The sequence below is a fragment of the Aspergillus glaucus genome (genome assembly GCF_001890805.1).
Source record: "Aspergillus glaucus CBS 516.65 unplaced genomic scaffold ASPGLscaffold_2, whole genome shotgun sequence".
NCBI classification, from domain to species: Eukaryota; Fungi; Ascomycota; class Eurotiomycetes; order Eurotiales; family Aspergillaceae; genus Aspergillus; species Aspergillus glaucus.
In genome coordinates this window covers 1430878-1449086 of record NW_019170454.1, presented here as the reverse complement: position 1 = coordinate 1449086, position 18209 = coordinate 1430878, and the positions used below count along the sequence as shown (strand labels likewise).

The 18209-nt window shown below is 47.2% G+C and overlaps 8 protein-coding genes and 1 pseudogene across 9 annotated transcripts; 3 read left to right on the top strand and 6 right to left on the bottom strand.

The window, feature by feature from the left end:
• Positions 1 to 381: 381 nt before the first annotated feature.
• Positions 382 to 791, top strand: ASPGLDRAFT_22266 (uncharacterized protein; the record flags this gene model as incomplete). The annotated part of the gene is made up of 2 exons (XM_022543165.1): positions 382 to 512; positions 608 to 791. 2 exons carry the CDS (start codon positions 382 to 384, stop codon positions 789 to 791), a joined length of 315 nt encoding a protein of 104 aa, XP_022405471.1.
• A 475-nt stretch (positions 792 to 1266) lies between these two features.
• Positions 1267 to 2429, bottom strand: ASPGLDRAFT_54776 (uncharacterized protein). The gene is made up of 2 exons (XM_022548099.1): positions 2151 to 2429; positions 1267 to 2097 (listed from the first exon to the last, which is right to left on the bottom strand). The coding sequence occupies exons 1-2, from the start codon at positions 2301 to 2303 to the stop codon at positions 1366 to 1368; spliced, it is 885 nt and encodes a 294-aa protein (XP_022405470.1). The 5' UTR covers positions 2304 to 2429; the 3' UTR covers positions 1267 to 1365.
• Positions 2430 to 2455: 26 nt separating this feature from the next.
• On the top strand, positions 2456 to 3643 carry ASPGLDRAFT_42393 (endonuclease/exonuclease/phosphatase family protein). Its single transcript, XM_022545598.1, has one exon. It carries the CDS (start codon positions 2475 to 2477, stop codon positions 3519 to 3521), a length of 1047 nt encoding a protein of 348 aa, XP_022405469.1. The 5' UTR covers positions 2456 to 2474; the 3' UTR covers positions 3522 to 3643.
• Positions 3644 to 3676: 33 nt separating this feature from the next.
• ASPGLDRAFT_t17 lies at positions 3677 to 3748 on the bottom strand (annotated as a pseudogene). The gene has a single exon. The product of its transcript is annotated as a tRNA-OTHER (tRNA).
• Positions 3749 to 6318: 2570 nt separating this feature from the next.
• Positions 6319 to 8082, bottom strand: ASPGLDRAFT_31902 (cytochrome P450; the record flags this gene model as incomplete). Its single annotated transcript, XM_022544112.1, has 5 exons — positions 6319 to 6481; positions 6534 to 6703; positions 6753 to 7029; positions 7082 to 7947; positions 8008 to 8082. 5 exons carry the CDS (start codon positions 8080 to 8082, stop codon positions 6319 to 6321), a joined length of 1551 nt encoding a protein of 516 aa, XP_022405468.1.
• A 487-nt stretch (positions 8083 to 8569) lies between these two features.
• On the bottom strand, positions 8570 to 10616 carry ASPGLDRAFT_141602 (COP9 signalosome complex subunit 1). Its single transcript, XM_022541742.1, has 4 exons — positions 10187 to 10616; positions 10078 to 10122; positions 9737 to 10017; positions 8570 to 9683 (listed from the first exon to the last, which is right to left on the bottom strand). The coding sequence occupies exons 1-4, from the start codon at positions 10311 to 10313 to the stop codon at positions 8697 to 8699; spliced, it is 1440 nt and encodes a 479-aa protein (XP_022405467.1). The 5' UTR covers positions 10314 to 10616; the 3' UTR covers positions 8570 to 8696.
• Positions 10617 to 11153: 537 nt separating this feature from the next.
• On the bottom strand, positions 11154 to 12030 carry ASPGLDRAFT_54772 (uncharacterized protein; the record flags this gene model as incomplete). The annotated part of the gene is made up of 7 exons (XM_022548098.1): positions 11154 to 11371; positions 11424 to 11450; positions 11510 to 11523; positions 11584 to 11618; positions 11677 to 11736; positions 11785 to 11852; positions 11914 to 12030. 7 exons carry the CDS (start codon positions 12028 to 12030, stop codon positions 11300 to 11302), a joined length of 393 nt encoding a protein of 130 aa, XP_022405466.1. The 3' UTR covers positions 11154 to 11299.
• Positions 12031 to 14027: 1997 nt separating this feature from the next.
• On the top strand, positions 14028 to 15457 carry ASPGLDRAFT_42389 (uncharacterized protein). The gene is made up of 6 exons (XM_022545597.1): positions 14028 to 14122; positions 14231 to 14764; positions 14825 to 14850; positions 14907 to 15001; positions 15053 to 15110; positions 15162 to 15457. Exons 2-6 carry the CDS (start codon positions 14270 to 14272, stop codon positions 15232 to 15234), a joined length of 747 nt encoding a protein of 248 aa, XP_022405465.1. The 5' UTR covers positions 14028 to 14122; positions 14231 to 14269; the 3' UTR covers positions 15235 to 15457.
• On the bottom strand, positions 15426 to 17965 carry ASPGLDRAFT_42387 (putative choline transporter Hnm1). The gene is made up of 13 exons (XM_022545596.1): positions 17628 to 17965; positions 17494 to 17574; positions 17392 to 17442; positions 17164 to 17340; positions 16924 to 17112; positions 16666 to 16853; positions 16592 to 16615; positions 16506 to 16533; positions 16241 to 16453; positions 16131 to 16188; positions 15939 to 16070; positions 15707 to 15891; positions 15426 to 15642 (listed from the first exon to the last, which is right to left on the bottom strand). The coding sequence occupies exons 1-13, from the start codon at positions 17728 to 17730 to the stop codon at positions 15476 to 15478; spliced, it is 1596 nt and encodes a 531-aa protein (XP_022405464.1). The 5' UTR covers positions 17731 to 17965; the 3' UTR covers positions 15426 to 15475.
• Positions 17966 to 18209: the final 244 nt, after the last annotated feature.

Genomic DNA, 18209 nt, shown 5'->3' with positions numbered 1-18209 from the left:
GCCTCTTGAGGTATTTTGGTTTTCCATACCTTTTTGGGCAAATTTATGAAAACTTGGGGGCTTGGGTGAGCTATTCTACTTGCATAAAATATACTGTTTTAGCCACTCGGATATGCATCATGAACTTTGGTAAGATCTCATGTCTTGCATGTCGGCAATACCTTTGTCCTCACCTTTCCTGCAGAGCGGGGAGGTAGCAAAGATATCTACGTTCCAGTAGAAGTCAATAAAAGAATATAATCATATGCTTTTCTTTGTTTATAGATAGACGTTATGTGACAATACCAGGGAGTAATAGCTATTTAGTAGTTCCCCTCTGTCTTTCTTACAACAGCTCTTTTCTTCTCTGCGAGCCAAACCCGATCCCAACCTTTCAAAAAGATGGGAAAATGCTTGATAGCAACGGGTATGGCCCGCAAGGAAGGAATAATCGAGCCAGAAGGTGGTGAGGAGGAACAGGGCTTCCGCTATAATCGAATCACCAAGTGTGGATATGCTCAGCAAGAGATATCGTGAGTCCCCTTATGCCACATACACACTCACTCCCTAGATAATCTCTAGTCGGCTGGAGCACAAGTGATTTTTATAGAGAAACCAACCTCAATAGGTCCTATGCAACAAGAGCCGTGACCGTCCGGTTCGACAGGGGCAAGCATATCTATACCGTCCCTCAACACTTCGTCAAAAAAGTTCCAGCATTCGCCGTCCTCTTGAGCGAGAGTCGCAATTACTCTATTTCTCTCTTTGAAGCAGACGAGGACGTAGGCCATATCATGGTTTGCTATCTCTAGCGGCGCCTATCAAACGCTCGTACACGACTCACACAGCACTACAAAGCAACAGTACAGACACAGTGTTCTTGCATACTGCGCAGCGATCAATACAAAATAAGTGACCTGACAGCCATAGCATTGGAGCACATGGTGACACGAGGGAACTCGGAGATGCTGTCGACATAGATCACGTTATTCACACAACCAGGGAGGCATTTTACAAGTTCCTTAGGCGCCCTGACTCATATCCCGGATGTCTTGAGCATCTCAAGGAGTGGCTGGCATCCGCCTCCGAAGCAAACGAAGACGGCTTGGAGGGCATTGTGAGGGAGGTCGGCGGCGAACCGTTATCTGACATATTTCTGCTGGAAAACATCATGTCGCTATATTCGCTTGAGCTCTCAAAAGTGGGGGGGGGGGGGGGGCTATGTTAGAAATGTGAGTGACTGGAGGAGCTTATCAAGAGCCCGTGATTGATATTTCAAACGGTGGTGTCCCTTTTAATGTGTGTATTATGGACTCAGTGTATGTAGTGCTGGATACATTCTCAGATTAAGCATTACCAGACCGCTGGCAAGCAAATGCAATTTATTCACCGGCTAAATTTCGACTTTATCGACACAACGCAATCCATGATATCAGCTGCAAATGAAGATTTACCCCGCCCTCCTGGATCCTTATAGTCTCTCTGCAACTTCTTCAAAGCACCATAATCTTGCCTACCCCTTTGACTATGCCAAATCCAGTCTGTGAACGGTTTGAACCGCGGAGAAACAATCTCAGACAAGCCATCCATACCCCCATAGCAACACCCTGAGTGAGCAAGTGCTGATAATTGGTCCATGTGATGAGCCCATAAAGCGGACTTGAGCTCAGTATGTTGCAAAAGAACATGCATTTCCGACTCTACCAGACTCTTGAAGGTCGGCACTAAGCAGTTTCTTAGGTCTGTTGGGACGCGACATATGGCGATGGCTTTCGGGAGTGCAGATAGTGGTGCGAATTTTGTATCTTGTGTCGGATCGGTCCAGCTTGGCATTGGCGCAAGACCTGCAAACTCGGCTGAATAGATTATGATCCACGGGTGTGTAGAATCGGGATTCGAGACTGTTTGTCGCGGTGGAAGTTCGTATATAGATGCGACGTGGTGAAACTTGCGACGGTCGCGATAGTGACTGGGTGAAGAGTATTGTTCGCGCCAGATATTAAAGTCCATATTAGGTGGTCTTGGGTTCTCGTCGGGGATTGAGGGAAGGAAGCCGTTCGATGTGAGGATGGTAAAGGCGCGTTCTTGATCTGCGTCTTTTATGATAAGCTCAATATCCTACATTAAGCATGTTAGCCACTACCAGGCATGAACTGAAAGAGTAGACGAACCAAAGGAACGAGCTCCCCATCGTATAGAGCTGATGCGTGGAGTCCCCATAGAGCTGCTGGTACTCCATTTTGTGAAAGAACGGTAGCTAGTATTGCTGATGACTCGACACCAGGGTCCTGGATATCGCAGATTCTTGAGCTCGAAGAGGACATTATGACAGCTGGCTTAGAAGATCAGTCCCGGTGCGTAGAAGGGATTACCCAAGGCGGTAATGTGGGGCGATGAGATTAACCGGCATATGACAGCTCCACTTGGCCCGATCTAACCGGCAACCTTATTGTATCTCTTTCTTCCAGGTTTTGGGTGTCAAACGATGAAAAGACATGGAGACTCTTTTACGATTCCGAAATAGAGCGCTCGGATGGTGGTACAACATCCCTCTGCCAGCAGACGAGACCGCAACACCAATTCCGCAGCGCTGGCATGGCTTCGACCAAGCATCAGACAAATGGATTCCTATCGACTCCACCGCTTCCCCTACCACGGATCGAAGCCCCAGGAACTATAGTAATCTAGTAGACGGCTCGGAATTTATGCTGATTACGTGGAATATCGACGCCAGTTCCTCTGCGCCCGAGGCCCGGATCTCTGCCCTCCTCTCGCACATCCAGAACCTGACCACGCTACCGGACATCATTTTCCTACAAGAAGTGTCCCGACCTGCACTATGGACCATACTAGACACACCATGGGTTCGGGAACATTGGTATTCAAGCGAAGCGGACACCACAAGCTGGGGGAAACAAGCCTTTGCGAGTAAGACACTCGTGTCAAGATCACGGTTCTGCAACCCTGGCTCTGCTGCCAACCATATGGCTGCTATCGGGCCTGTTTGGCGGGTGAAGTACCCTAGCCGCTTTCAGCGGGATGCGCTTTGCTGCGATATCCTCTTGCCTTCACTTGATATGACGCAGGATGTCTCCCGTATTCGGTTGATTAACGTGCATCTGGACTCTCTTCCCGTGTTTCCCTCCTTGCGTCCTCGACAACTCTCTGTAATCGCTTATTATCTACGCGTTGCGGGACATGGCTTGGTTGCTGGCGATTTCAACCCCGTTTTTCCTGAAGACGAGACCTTGGTTAACGAGAATAATCTCATCGATGCTTGGACCGAGCTGCATCCGAACAAAGAGGGGATTACCTGGGGACTTGATAGCGGCACACCATTTCCTCCGAAACGAATGGATAAGGTCGCGCTTGTTGGACTAAAGCCTTTTGATATTCAGGTTATTCGGCCAGGTACGTGTGCTGCAGGTATAGGTAGCAAGGAAGGTCAGCTTGAACAGGAGGAAGGGAAGACAGAACATGAAAATGACGCTCAGCTACCGTGGAGTGACCATTCAGGACTCATGTGTAGCTTCAAACCATAATGATAATTACGATTCATGAACTAGTAATGTATAACAAGACCAAATGGTGCTGTACTGCCTTGGTACCTCCACAACACATAGTACCCAGGTAGGCAACAACCAAACAATGTCAGGCCACCAAGGACAGAAAACAATAAATAAAAAAAGCAAAAAAACGGACGGCCGGGAGTCGAACCCGGGCCTCGTGGGCCACTAGACGCAAGCGCTCTCCGTTGAGCTACACGCCCGTTCTCCGGATGTCTAGTATAACCATTAACTGGGCCATATGTCCTCTAAAATAACCACAAACGATGCAAGAATGACGTTTTTTCGAGCACGACCCGAAAGGGCCCTCATCAGTTGATGGTAAATCCTGGTCTTTGCGTTTGGTGACTTTCTGGATTCCGTTCCGGGCTTTCTTGAATGGCCAGAATACCGCGTTTCTGGTAGATTTGCTACCACAAAGAAGAAGATGACGAATGGTTGCGCTGCTCTACACTAATCACGCCAGGTTTATTCCCATCGGTTGAACTGCATTAGTTTAATCTCGTCAAGACTAGCTTTCTTCGTCGAAACCCCAAAGATTCATGGCGGTAGATATGGGTCGTCATAGACTCTTGAGGATCTCTAGGCTTCACCTTTGGTCCTTCGGGGGCGGTATGTCGATTTGAAGTCCACAGGAGTTGTTAAACTCCACAGAGCAAACCTGGATTGTGGATGGAAACATGTTCCAGGGTTTCTCGCGCCAAATGCCATGAGGATTATATGTGAGGATTGGAGATACAGTTTCATCGAGGCCAGCTCATCCCAACGTTCACACATGCGTATCCACCCAGAAAGTAGTGAAGTGGCCTATATCCTTATATCAGAATGGGAAAATTAATCAAGATTCAAATCCACAAAGTATGCTTGAGGCTTGCAAGAGCACTTACATTTCATAGTAAATCAAGCCACTTTGGACTTATTTGCATTGCATAGTAATCTCTCATCCTTTCTCTCGCATAAAAACTCGGCCCTTCTTGTACCATTAGAAGTATTTGTACCTTTCCATCCAAATGTTATGTTCTGGTTAGTATTTGGACACTTTTCGAATGAATTGTGGCTCTTAATCCCTCTTGGTGTATAACAACGAGGAAATGCAATATGTTCCTCCTGGATGGTATCTCCGGTCCATCCTCATTGGCACCGTTATTACCATCACTCTCAGGTGCTGTCTCTCCGGACGAAGTGGGCGACTTTGTTATCTCAAAAATATCCTTATCCCTGTCGGTGCTTTCCAAACAGTGGCGGGAGGGAATGAGTCTTCGTAGTCATGTTGAAAGCATGCTGCTATAATGTGCTCAATGGCGTACCGAAACCATTTCTGTATGTGCTGTTTGCGGCAACAATTGCACTATTCCCAATTGCATAGTCTGCTCATCAGATACCAATAACGAATGAATAATGTCTCTGCCTTTTGTCCATGCACCGGTGCATCAAACATCCCTGCAACTTGAGCTTTAGCAGGCCTTCAGGGCCCAGAAAGCATAGAACTGGATTCTTTGTCGTGATGATTTCGGCACTGTGTATTTTTTGGTATGCTGGTATGCTATAAAGCCTGCGAAAAGCCCTTGACTTCCACAAAGGAACCCGGTTCTTCGAAGTAGAAGCAGTCCGCTTCGAAGAAGAACATTTCCATCGTTGACGAATTTAGGTAAACGCAGAATCTCCAGTAAAGTATGGATACCCTTCTTACTCGGGGATACTGCAATGTTCAGATCTGAGGTGGATTTCGGTGTCATGTGTCATGCCAACATTAATGCAGGCGGATCCACCGATAAAGTAGTAGTCGATAGATAGTCCCCCCTCCGCCCCCAGTTGAGGTGGACCAGGCACGTTTTTCGGCCTGAAAAGTAAATGTTTTTCAAAGGGTAACAGGGGGCTAACGCTGATTTGAAGAAAAATATGGCTCGCAGCATAATGGCACATGTGATGGGTCCATGGGCGTCTTCTCCTTCAGGTCGTCGAACGCTTGAGGCCCTTCCTATGAGGATAATGTGTTAGCTAATGCAGTACGCTGGATCTGCCTAACCGATAGGCCGAAATCAATCACTTCGGTCCATCGTGACAAGTAATGTCGATGAGGGTCGAAATGTGTGTAAGAATGGCGAAGTGCAAGGGGTGATGTGAATGGTTGACGAATCTTCACAATCAGATGTGCTTGTTTTTGCTTTCTCACAGATTGGTCACCTTAAAACCCATAAGCAAGAGGCATTTCAAACTTGAGCCCATACGATTTAACATCGCACGTTCAGCGAATGAATCACCCTTTACATCCCGGTGTTTGGAAGGAAGCATCTTTGTGTCTCTGCTTCGTCATTGATAGTTCCCTCTGCTGCTTCAGCACTGACACTCGCCGCGGCAACTAGGGCAGGAGTTGAAGTAAGAGCCCCGAGAGAATTGGAGCTAGAGTTGGCGTACTCTTATGAGTAAGTAAAGCTTGCAAGTTGATATGAAATGACATTCGTTTTTGAATCAGGCTGTTTGGCGAATAGCAAAGGACGGATGGATAGAACGAAGTAGTCGGAGCAGAAACTTGGAAGTTTCAGCGTATGGCTACGACCTATCGTTTACTTTTGACATTCAACAGTGAATGACAGAAGAAGTACAAGACGCTTTAAATTCTGGCTCATAAGTCTATCTAAAGTTAATACACATTCTATTCACATGCCTGGGACCATCAACAACAAAACAGAGACCACAGAAAATCAGTTCAACGTTCATGTCTCATGAAGGGCTTGACTTGGATCGATAACCAAGCCTAATCCCTGTACGATGTTCAGGTGCTCGATATCCTCTCCTTCAAAGTAATCCAAAGCGCCGGTTTATCCCAGAGGAAATACGATTCTTGGTCAATCCAGTCGGCGCATTCAGAGCGCAGTTCGACGTCGAAGTTGGACAGCAATTTGCAGAGAATCAGACGGACTTCACTATATGCGAGACTGTGACACTGTTAGCATATTGCGGATTCTTGCGAGGAGATGGGTGACAAACTTCTTGCCCGGACAGTTCCTGGGACCAAGGCTGAAAGGCTGGAGAGCAGTCCTCTTGTCATCGTCGAAGCGAGGATCAATGCCCAGCCATCTCTCTGGGATGAAGTCTTCGGGACAGGCGAAGTTGGATGAGGAGTGGAAAGATGCGTATTGATGGCATGAAACGATGGTCTGGCTTGTCAGCTTTATACCATAAAAAGGCAAGCAAAAAAGGGCCTACATTTTCCGGAACAAAGTATTCATCGATCGTCGCTCCTCCTTTTGGAACGATACGGCGTAGTCCAGCGGCGACAGGGGGATATAATCGTAATGTCTCTTCAATTACTGCAGCCAAGTATGGCAGTTTTGAGGTTTTGCTCATGGTAATATCTTGATCACCAGTGATAAATGAGCGGACCTCCTTTGTGAGCTTTCTCAAAGCGGTTGGGTGTCGACAGATATAGTAGACACACCCGGAGAGGAGAGTCGCGGATGTTTCACTACCAGCCAAGATCAACCTGTCCTGAAGTCAGCATTTAACACGAATGAAAGAGGGTTCAAGCAACACACATCAAAGCATTCGAATGAACCTCATCCCGACTCATAATCTTCTCAGGCCCCCGATAAACCCCTGGTTCTTCACTCAACCCACCTTTCAAAATCGCAGACATAAAATCCGGCCTGCTAGTCTTATTTGCAAGACGACGATCGGCTTTCCTCGAACTTAAATTGAAATGATCGAAAGCTTTCTGCATTAATCGCTGCGGAATCATCTTCACCAACAACTTCTGTGCCCAGGGAAACTGCCCAGCGACAATGAGATATGAACCCTGCTTGATGGACTTGAAGATGACCCCGATCCACGGATGCAACTCGCTATCCTGGAGACAGTTGAACGACTCCCCAAACGTGAGCTCACCCGTGATGTCAAACGTAGCGAAATTCATCCACTCCTTGATATCAACTTTCGCTTCTCCACTCCCCTTCTCAACCTCGCCACTCAATCGCTCAATAAGCGTATTCACAAACTCCATAATCAAACTCTCCTGCTCTCTCAGCGCCCGGTCCGAGAATCCATACGACAACAGCCTCCTCTGCCTCGCGTGCACATCATCTTCCACCGCGACAGAAACAGGCTCTACCCCGTTAACCGGTAAGGGGTAGTAACTCCGGGCTTTGGGAAAACATTTCCCAGAACGAGTACCATAGATGTCGCGGAATGCCTGAGGCGTGTTAAATGCCAATTCATTCGGTCCGATCCGCACTACTGGGCCGTAGCGCTCATGGAGCACAGTGACGTCTAAATGAGAAAAGCCACGCAGCAGTGACACCTGAGCTGGAATACGTGAGACTTTCCATAGTAATGGTCCTGGGAAGCGCCTCAGGCTTGTCCAGTAGAGGTTGTAGATAATTGTGTAGAGGATCCAGATTAGGCCCTGTGGTGGTTTAGCAACGACTCGTGGACCTTGGTGGAAGCATGGAATGGGTATACTTACCAGAATCCCTGCTAGGTTGATACACCAAGACTTAACGCCAAACGCAACTCCCACCGTTGAAATCGAAACGTCCATGCTGACCGATGTATGTCACACTGGTATTTGTGTAAGAACACAATTTAGGTCACTCGCAGAAATGGCATGCAGCAGTGTCCATCTCACCATAGCCTGTGGTTTCTTTTTCTTGTCGTCTTTCTTTCAGTACTGGCCGATCATGCTGCTTGTAAGATTATCGACTAATATGCATTTGACCCCGCCTTTTTCTGTTTCTTTATTCCTTTTATATCTTTGATCATCTGAGTCAGATGAAGCGAGGAATGGTGGACGGAGTATTTCACTGCGGTCGGGTTGCGGTGTTTACTCGGGGATTATAAGCATACAAGTATAAGACAACGCAGAGATCGGCTTAACAGTCAACGTATGACGCATACGTCAAAGCATACGAAGCCAGCGAATAACCACAGATAAAGTAAAGAGAGATCGTGGAATTGTACGGGCAGAGAGTGGTTTTTTGAGCAGAATTGGCGGCTAAGCACCAGTCAAAATTACACGCGGCGATGATCGTCAGTCAATTTTTATTTTAAGAAAAATTTCCACTTTTTCAGGAACAAATAATTTATTTATTCATCATCTCATAAGCCATGGTTTTCATATATGTCATCACCTAGTCTACTCTGTTGGGTTCCGAATTACATCCGTGCGTGTTTTCCCTTGCCCCCAGCCCCTACATTATGGTCTGCGGGCGGCCGGACTTCCAGTCCAGCACGAATGATGTTTGTCCGGAGGAGTCGCAAATGAGCTTCCCGCGTGTAGCTTTCCAGGCTCTCCAGTGCTGCCGCTTGCACTTCCGTGCGCAGGTCGATCTGGTTGGAGACAAGGACCATCTTCTCCAGGTCAATGCGACCGTCCAGCGTGCCGTCCTCAATTAGACGAATGAGCTCCTTGACGAAAGGGGAGTTAGCGTCTGTGGGTAACGGCTCGCCAGCCACAACTGCGGGGGCGAAGATCTTGGCCATGGAGTCGAGAGTCACACGGTTGAACGGGACGACATATTGCTGTATGGACTTTGTTCGGATGCGCGAGATCAAAAGGTTGATATGTCGCTGCAGGTGAATGTCCAAGAGGTAGTCGGCACGGTAGGCTTTGAGAATCTCAAGACATGGCCGGAATTTGGAGTTGCAAAAGAACGAAATGGCACGGCGGATGTGGGGTTCCAATTCCAGGAAATTACGGAACGAGGTGTTATCAAGCACTTTGCGCTGGAGTTCATTTCGGTCCATGGAAGCAAGTGCGCACAGCCCGCCATACACAGCCACATCGTTCGGGGAAATGACCTCGTTGTACGAGTCCCCTAGAGTCGATTCGGTAGACAGAAAACTGTTTGCCGCATCCAAATACGCATCCAAGTGTAGTTGAGACAGCCCGAGTGCAGCGGACATCTTGGGCTTGTTCTTCGTGTGTTCATCCGGCTTTGATTGCAGGTTGCGCAGTCGCTGCACGTTCGACTGCACACTCAACCAATCCCCTCGTTCAATCGCCACGTTAGTTATTTTGAGCAACATCGAAGCGATGTGAGTAGGTGTCGTGCAGTAGTCTCTCATTCGAGTGTATGCTTTTGAAGCAGATACTTGATCGCCGATTTGATGATAGTGCTGGCCCAGATCCTCATTGCCCATCTGCACTCAGGTTAGCACCAACGTATTCAGCTGCAGGGAGCAGTCACCCATACCCTAATGCTTTCCTTAATCAAATTATTCTTATACCCTTTAAGCTCGTGTTCCAGTCGGTCCGTCTCAGCCTTGACAACTTTATGCATGTGCTCGACCCAGTTAATATCGCGTTTCGCTTCAGTTTCACCCGGCGCAGCCTGTGCGAGTGCTGTAACCGCCCGTTCATATCTCGAAATATCCTTGCCTGACTTGGCCTCGGAGACAGCGGCTTTGAGGGCTTCCGTGGAAAGGTGCGTGGAACATGTGCCGATGAGGTACAAACGATCGAATCTAGTCCTGCCTGTGAATCGGAAAGACATCAGCTATCTGCTATTGTCTCAGAAGAATAGATGCCACTTACCGGTGTAGTTCGAGATGTATGACTCTAGTTCAAATTTGGGCGGATCTAGAAAAGATGCCGTCAGTCCACCTTTCCGCCCTAAAACCGCAACACCCAATATCGAACATACCATCGACCTTGACATAAGGCGTAGTATCAGATAAGATTCGACCTTGGCTATCAAAGCCAGCAAGTTTCTGCCCCAAACCTGCTCCCGATTGTGACGCCTCGAAAGCGTCCGGTAATGTGGAGTCCATCTCGTATTCTCGGGCACGTGCGACGTTCAATTCGAATGGATATGGGGTGAGAACGCTAGTTAATGATGAAGTATATCACCAAAGCAAGGTCGAAATCAGTCTCTTTCGTAGTCGTCACCAGAATCCCGTCGAATGGTTATCAACACGTCAGAACCCCTCGTCAACGAGGCGGTTGTGCCGTTTTTTGGCGGGTTTTAAGCCTAGAAAAATGATATCTCAAGTTCTGTTTGACTGTATTTCGATATATGGTCTCTGGGAAGAGCGACAGGCTCAAAATTGCAATGCTATGAGAGGATGTTGGAGTGGAGAGCGGACAAGCACGCGGTCATCATCAGGATTTGGCCCGATCAATCTTATTTCTACTCACCGCCCTCCTCACCGCCAGTGGGCATTGATCACCATAGCAAACAGAACCCTAACATACATTTATTTGCCAGTCGGGGATATCCTTGTTACGCGAAGCCAACTTCAGGGGAAACCAGAAAGAAATGTCAAAAAATGGATTTTATGACGTATTGAATATCAAATTGCCAAAAAAAAAAAAAAAAAAAAAATATATTCGATTCCTTCTCATCCGCGATCATGATCGGGATCCTTGTTTGCTGTCTTGGTGGCGGCCCTAACTTAGGACTAGCAATGCGGTCCATATGTCCCGTTTGTGCAATTTGAATAAGGAAATTTTGGCGTTGCTTCTGCTCTCGGCAGACCTGGGGGCACAGTTTCGCACAGGAAAGAGGTTGTTGAGCTGCTAAACAATAAGGAAATATGCGGAGTCGATCTCTTGATGGAACATGTCTGACGTATCATTTTCAATCTAATATTATTTTGCATAAAGTGCATATATCAATAGAGACTGAAATTGGATTTTCGTCGCCACGCGAGAACCCATTTGGAAAAGATGAAACTTGCAGCTAAATATGCTTGCTTGGTCGTGTCATAGAATTGCGAAAATCTCATCACAGTACTTTCCAATCACCTCAGCCGAGTTATACTCTATACCTGTGGCTCTCCGGGCTTTTGGCGTCGGCGTGATCGTATATTCGGTTAGAGATAAGGCACTGTAGCTTGTGAGCCAATTGCGGCCTCTAAAGATAGGGAAAAGATACTTACTACGCCGTGTCCGTAAATCCCGAGTGGCTAAGGCTGGCGTCAGTTATTCGAATCTGGCAAAAAAAGACAGCATAGAATGTTCATACCCAACTGGAAAATGCTTGAACTTCACATCAGCAAGAATTTCGAAGTCAATGTGTTGGTAGCTATGTAAACTTACTCGGAACTGAAAATTGGCCTCTCCATTTGCGAAGACTTTCTCGACGGTTAGAATACTCCGAATATAATCCATTTACCGGGCAACATAGCTTACTGCGGTGAATCTTTGACCAGGGCAGAAGGCGACACGACAATGGAAGTCGCTACAGTACCTCTGAAAATAATCAATGGATGATCTCAAGAAAAACTAAGAGAATCTCACCCGGCAACCTGCTGAAAGTATGGAGAGGTGCGGTCGCTGCTCTTCATGTCGACATTGGATTTCTCATCCTATAGGAAAGAAAATATATCAGCATGAATCGCAGACGAAGGGATATTCCAGGGTACTGACCAATTCCAGCACTTCACCCGGCTCGATGTCATAGTATGCAGCACCCCGGTATCTATCCGACGCCTCGAAGCGACTTTTCCTTCGACGATACAACCGGGCCCGTTGACGATCACGCATCGAGAGTGACGAGAGGTGAATGATGACAGGACTCTTCTAGTGCGGGTGGCTTACCACAATACGACCCTTTTAAATAGCATTAGCACAGACGTGGAAAGAATCAAGACAAACGACATACCACCGTTTTAAGCCCTTCACGGAGGGGACAGCGAAACATGACGTGACCGATTTCGCTATAGAAGTAGCAGGTCCTCCAATCCTAGAGAATATCAGTCAATTGGGCCCTCACGTTGTAGCTTGTTGCATCTGGGAGAGCGTCTGTTTAGTACATACACGCGAACGGACCATGATAAGGGAAGAGATTTAGAAATGAAGTCAGTATAAATCATAGTTGTCGATGAAATTGGGTTAGATAGATGACCTTGACGGTGGACGGAGGAGAGGATGAAAGGGTTGTGGGAGAAAGTCTGGGAAAGAGCCCCTGTCACCTGACATGGCAGAGCTACAGCAGAGTGAATGATTGTCATGCCACCTTCCTGGCAATTGACACTACTATGACCAAATATATATTTTCAATTGCGCTACGTTAGGTTCGATGATACCAAAGGCTTCATGGTATTGCAAATAGAATATATTCTCCTATGGCAGAAACTCCCTTGCACTCGCCAGGTTTATTGCATGAACGTGAAGAAATACCAAGACCCAAAGCATACAATTCACTATCCTCCCTGAAAATAAGTTAGCTGCTGTGTGCTTAATATGAACTCTAGGAATCTATTACGTCCAAGGCGACAGCCTGTTGGTTATATTATTACTTTGTTTTTTTTTTTTTTTTCTCTCTTATATCCCCATCAGCACGGTAATATCAACCTCCCAAGCAGAGAGATTTATGTGTGCCAAGTCATCTATCTTTTGCTATGACCGTCAGTATCATATTTAGTCGTGGAATCAATCACCTAATTCAAAAGGATGGCAGAGCTCATTCAACGCTATGAGGCCTTCGAGCAAGAAAGTCTTGCTGCGTCTTGGACCCTGGAAGAATTTATGCGGCATTTACACGAGATATTCCCGGAAAAGGATAATAGATTGAAGTATCTTCTCTGGAATTTCGAGAACTTACATGAAGAGCGAGTTGCCGAGAGGACTTCTATGTCCCGGAAGGAGGCCATTCAGATGCTGGACACGGTGAATTACAATGAGCGTTCTAACCGGGCCCAAATAACGTCGGCAATGGCTTGTCAGATTACGCCATGGCTTCCGGTCGGTATGGACGAGTATGGTGACTTCTATCGCATCACCCTGCATCCGTACGCCCTCTTGTCTCGGATAATGGCCTAGGAGTGAACATTAACGTCCAATCTCTTGGTATCAATCACCACGTCAGTCACCTGCCCAGGAAAAGCACCGTTGTGAATGAGTCAGATGACTCTGACAACGGCGGATTCATATTCCATCAATTTGGCATCTTGGAGACCTGCTCTGGGGAGGAGGAGGATTTGCAGACCCTTGAGGATTCAGGAAAGGCAGAATGGATGAGAAATCGATTTGTTGCAGCCATGAGGATAGACTGGATTGGTAGGGCAAATGGCATTTACATTTTGTTTGATTTCTACGACCTTGATGATTGTGCCGGCACTCGATATCCCAAGATCCAAGGATCTAACTGGGGTGACTTGGGTGACAGGCCGGGGAAAGTATCATGCGCTAAGATTGCCGACAAGTTCTCTGGATTGTATCTTTTTCGACCTTTTCTGCTCACGGAAGTTGTCAATCATGCTGCATGCAGTGGAGGTTGTTCGTGCGGTCCATTCTCCTCAGGGAACCATGATACGTGCTACCATTGCTGAATAGGCTCTGTATCTCTCACCTACATAGGTTTCCAAATTTAAAACAAACTCTGAATACCATACTCAAATATCTATATCGAAGGACCGTAATCTACCTCCCAAAACGGAAGGTGTTATACCAGCCACCACCGCCACAACACATGAACAGCCACATTTCCCAGATAAGCTGTCAGTCGATTTTCCGCCTACAACGATCAAAATCGATTGACATTGATACTGGTTATCGCTGAGAAGTATCAGCCCTTATCCTTGCCGTCTCATCTAGAACTATCGACAAGGTTCCTCGTGGGACGCTCCACCGCCAGGTATACACGTCGTCATCGCTCCACCTACACGGTTCAGTTATCAAGCACCCATCAACGCTTATCGAGTCCCTCGTATCCGCTAAACTAACCCAACTGCAACTCTTGCAGGAACCGCTTCCAACGCATTTACCGGCAATCGTCTAATGGATGGAGCCAGCGCATGAGGAGTCCGGTCCGGAATCTCGGCCGCAACCACTCCGCTCCGTCTCCCCTACACCCTCCGATATCACGAACGACGACCACGTCACCGGCATCGACAACAACGTCGCCAACAATGACATCCCCACAATGCCAGATTCTGTGCTAGCGACCTCATTCAACACCGGTATTAGCGTCAGTAATGGCACCGTCCTCCCACAACCGGACAAGACAACCTCTTCTCCGCCGACGACCAGGGACCGCAGCGTGTCTGGAGTAGTTCCGCCATACTGGACTCATTATCGGAATCCGTCGCGGTCATCACAGATGTCGGTCGAGCAGCCATTGGGGATTACATTGGAGGATCATACGGAGGACCCGAATTCGGAGACGAGTCGAGGGCTATGGGCGCAGAGCGTTTCTGTCGAGGATCATGCGGTTGTACATGGGAAGAGCGGAGTTGGGGACTATGTCGTGTGGCATTGTAGGATACAGACATTAGATGTGTGCAATCTACCCTCCCGGGGTTGGTTTCTGTTTGTGCTGACTATAGTCGTGTTATAGGGAGGCCCGATTGTCATTCGCATGAGGTAGGTCACATACGATACTCTTGGTCTCCAGACTCGCGCTGATTGCTTGGGTTTAGATATTCGGAATTTGATACCTTACGGCGACAGCTGTTGCTGGCATTCCCACATGCAAAGAATGCACTACCCGCTCTACCACCAAAGAGCGTCCTTTGTACGCCCCCAAACCTGCCATGTCTTGTACAGCGACTGACCAAAGATACAGTCCGGTTCCGACCATCATTCCTTGAATCTCGCCGCATCGGATTAGAATATTTCCTCAAGTGAGTGCATCAACCAAGTCTTGTTCTGCATTTATTCTGACGCAACTACAGCTGCGTCCTTCTGAACCCGGAATTCTCCGGTTCCCCCATCGTCAAGGACTTTCTCTTCGGTCGAGTGGGGTAGATTGAGCATACATTCGAGAGAGTCTCTTTGTGTCATGATGTTACGTTATATTGTCTGTTCTTATTGTAATATTGCATGGGTGTGATTGGAGCAAGTGTTTGGGGATTCGTTCGCTTTTCGTTGATAGATAATGTTTTACCATCTGTGGGTATTTAGTATGCTACAAGGGAGCATTTCAAGTTTAAAATTGTGCAAAATACAGACATCAATTTGAATTCTCGCATGGCAGACTCTATTATGTTTACTCCCCACCCTTTCCGGTCATTGTAGCCACATCAGCATCCCGATTCTGACCCTCTCTCGCCTTCTGCATACTCCTCGAATACTCCTTCCCAGCCACCACCCACCACATAACCTCAATCATCAAGAATCCCCCAACGCAAGCACAGGTATAGTTCATATTCGACGCTATTTATCATCAGCACCAGCCTCACCCTCGTCCCCTTCAAGAATGGGGGGGGAGTAAGCATACCAGTAACAGGCATATAATACGGAAACGAGAAGAAAACAATCGCAAAGACCAGCCAGGCAACAGTAACGATATTCACCATCATCCCGACGATGTACGGAAGAGCAAACGGTCCCCTATGCATCGTCTTTCGACGACGGAGGACGTTCGTTAGGATTGGAATAAGGTAGGCGATGTTGTTTATTGTTCTTGATTGTTAGTTTGGGACTACCAAGAAGGGTGAGGGGAGGATTACACTGCGGAACTCATCATGGCGTTAAAAGCTGTGCTGGATCCGAGGTAGATGCAGCCCAATAAAGCCATAATGATGGTCACTGCTAATTGGGCGTTGAATGGAGACCCAAATTTGGGGTTTACTTTGGCCCAGCTGAGCATTTTTAGCATCGAGAAGATAGCGCGATGCCAAATGACCTATTCGAACTCTTACATTTTCGAAAACGGAAGCCCTCCATCTCGAGAAAAAGCCCAGAATACTCTCCCGGTACCTATCCAAACGTTAGCCAAGTACCACAGATGAATAACCTAGTGCCAACTTACTGAGCTGCGATCCAATCATACAAGGTCCTAACGCAACCCAAAGCAGGAAAACCAAGGCAAATGTCCCACCGCGGCTTTGGGTCGCCTGGCGAAAGATCTCCGCTAATGGAAGGCCGGTTGGAGAGTCTGCGAGGCTTTTGTAATCCTGCACGGAGAACATGAGACTGAGGAGGTAGGAGAGGCCAGTTATAAATGCTATGGTGATTGAGGAGGCTGCAAGCGTGAGCTCTTCGTGCTAAGTGATTAGGGTACGGGTTTGTTTTACCAAGTGCAATTGGCGCATTTCTTCCGGGCTATTGGGAAGACGGTCAATGTCAATGTTCAAGAGAAGTAGTCCTGCTAGGAACTTACGTTTGGTATTTCCTCGGTGACATGCTGCAGCCACAAATTAGCATGGATCTCAAGATGTCAAGCAGAAAGCCTACCGTAATTCCATCCAGGCCTCCTAGGGAGTATAATGGATTCACTAGGCCCGTTATGAAACAAACCACGTTGTTCTCCCAGCCTGTGTTATTGATCCAAGTTTTGAAAACGAACTTGGTGTCGTTATGGGTTGGAGCCGAAGCTGCAACAGTGATCATGATAACAAACCATGCCAGCTGCAGGTAGCATACTGAGCAATGGCCAAGTGAGTGGTTAGTATCCGGATTAATTTCAATGACGAATTGAGAATTTCATCTCACAAGAGAACTTATTGATCATGGGAATGAATCGATTTCCGAACATGACAATGTTTGACGTGAGGATATTCAACCCTTGATACGCGATGAAGGTCATCCATGGCTGTATGATTAGGTCTGTTTTGTACAATGCTATGAGAGCCATGAAGTTCGTTGCGTATATCAAGTTTGTAGATGCAGTTGTAAATATCCCTGTGGCATGTTAGCTTCCTGTAAAGATGTCTAGATACAACAGGAACTCACATCCAAATACCGTACTCCAACCAGTTGCGAAACTCAAGACGCTATTATAGCGTTTTGGAGCGATAGCTGCAATCCAGTGGTACATTCCGCCCTCGACAGGATACGCAGATACGAATTCGGCCAGCGATGTTGCAAGAAAGGCTTGGAGAACGAAGACAAGAATAAACCCGTAGATGACTAGAATGGTCAGTTTTCAGGGTTTTTTCAGCACAATATAATTGTACCTACGTGCACCAGGACCACCAGCATCAATCGCAGTAATAAGACCGAGTCCAAGGCCTAAAAAACGTCAAATCTGTTGCGCTATAACATATAACCTGGTCAACATACCGGTCCAGGAAATTGTACAGTTGGCAGCCAGTCCAATCAAGCTCCATACCGAAAAGTGACGCTTTAGCTCCTGCTTGTGCCCTATTTAAGAAGTATTGAGTGCCTATTATAAAGGAGAATTCCAATCCACTTACCCATCTGTGCTAACCGTAGTTCATCTGCATTCTGAAGTCCCTTGTTGCCTGTTTCATCGTTCGCCAACGAAATGGCATCTTGAGCCGGACTTTTGGTTCCCATCTTCTAGATAAAAATAAGTATTCCGTACTTCTTAGTGGGTTACTACTTGATGGGACAAGATGGCTTATATGAACCCTTATCACCCATACCACCCTTATCTGATGAAGCCATCCCTCGCATCGGAAATGTTCCAGATATTATCCGGGAGGGGCTGAACCGGAAAGCATGTGTGATAAAACAGACCGAGATGTAGAGTCAGACTGATTGGTTATCTTTTCCGGGGCAGATACGTCTGTCTCGTGGCTATACGAGATAACCATCGATAGGAATGTATATCACCTTACCCCACACAGAGAAGCGGGGTCTTTAAGATTAAAATCGACGGCTGGAGTTGCTCTGTATATATACCGTTTCATGTTACCGGTTCGTTGTCCGAGGGTGTTCGTTCAGGCTTATCAGTTTGTACCCGGGCATCGAATAAAGTACACAGCGAGTGTACGGGCCTAGGAGAGCATTGAACATGAGTTTGAGGCGTCCGT

What these genes read in the sequence shown, in the direction of transcription:
- ASPGLDRAFT_54776 (XM_022548099.1), bottom strand. Translation starts at nt 2,303, where the DNA reads ATGTCCTCTTCGAGCTCAAGAATCTGCGATATCCAGGACCCTGGTGTC. An exon ending in ATGGGGAGCTCGTTCCTTTG is followed by an intron (nt 2,098 to 2,150) that starts GTTCGTCTACTC and finishes TGCTTAATGTAG; the next exon opens with GATATTGAGCTTATCATAAA.
- ASPGLDRAFT_42393 (XM_022545598.1), top strand. Translation starts at nt 2,475, where the DNA reads ATGGAGACTCTTTTACGATTCCGAAATAGAGCGCTCGGATGGTGGTAC.
- ASPGLDRAFT_141602 (XM_022541742.1), bottom strand. Translation starts at nt 10,313, where the DNA reads ATGGACTCCACATTACCGGACGCTTTCGAGGCGTCACAATCGGGAGCA. An exon ending in ATACATCTCGAACTACACCG is followed by an intron (nt 10,018 to 10,077) that starts GTAAGTGGCATC and finishes TCCGATTCACAG; the next exon opens with GCAGGACTAGATTCGATCGT. An exon ending in TGATTAAGGAAAGCATTAGG is followed by an intron (nt 9,684 to 9,736) that starts GTATGGGTGACT and finishes ACCTGAGTGCAG; the next exon opens with ATGGGCAATGAGGATCTGGG.
- ASPGLDRAFT_42389 (XM_022545597.1), top strand. Translation starts at nt 14,270, where the DNA reads ATGGAGCCAGCGCATGAGGAGTCCGGTCCGGAATCTCGGCCGCAACCA. An exon ending in GTAGGATACAGACATTAGAT is followed by an intron (nt 14,765 to 14,824) that starts GTGTGCAATCTA and finishes GTCGTGTTATAG; the next exon opens with GGAGGCCCGATTGTCATTCG. An exon ending in ACCACCAAAGAGCGTCCTTT is followed by an intron (nt 15,002 to 15,052) that starts GTACGCCCCCAA and finishes CCAAAGATACAG; the next exon opens with TCCGGTTCCGACCATCATTC.
- ASPGLDRAFT_42387 (XM_022545596.1), bottom strand. Translation starts at nt 17,730, where the DNA reads ATGGGAACCAAAAGTCCGGCTCAAGATGCCATTTCGTTGGCGAACGAT. An exon ending in TATGATTGGATCGCAGCTCA is followed by an intron (nt 16,189 to 16,240) that starts GTAAGTTGGCAC and finishes ACGTTTGGATAG; the next exon opens with GTACCGGGAGAGTATTCTGG. An exon ending in GTATTATATGCCTGTTACTG is followed by an intron (nt 15,643 to 15,706) that starts GTATGCTTACTC and finishes GATGATAAATAG; the next exon opens with CGTCGAATATGAACTATACC.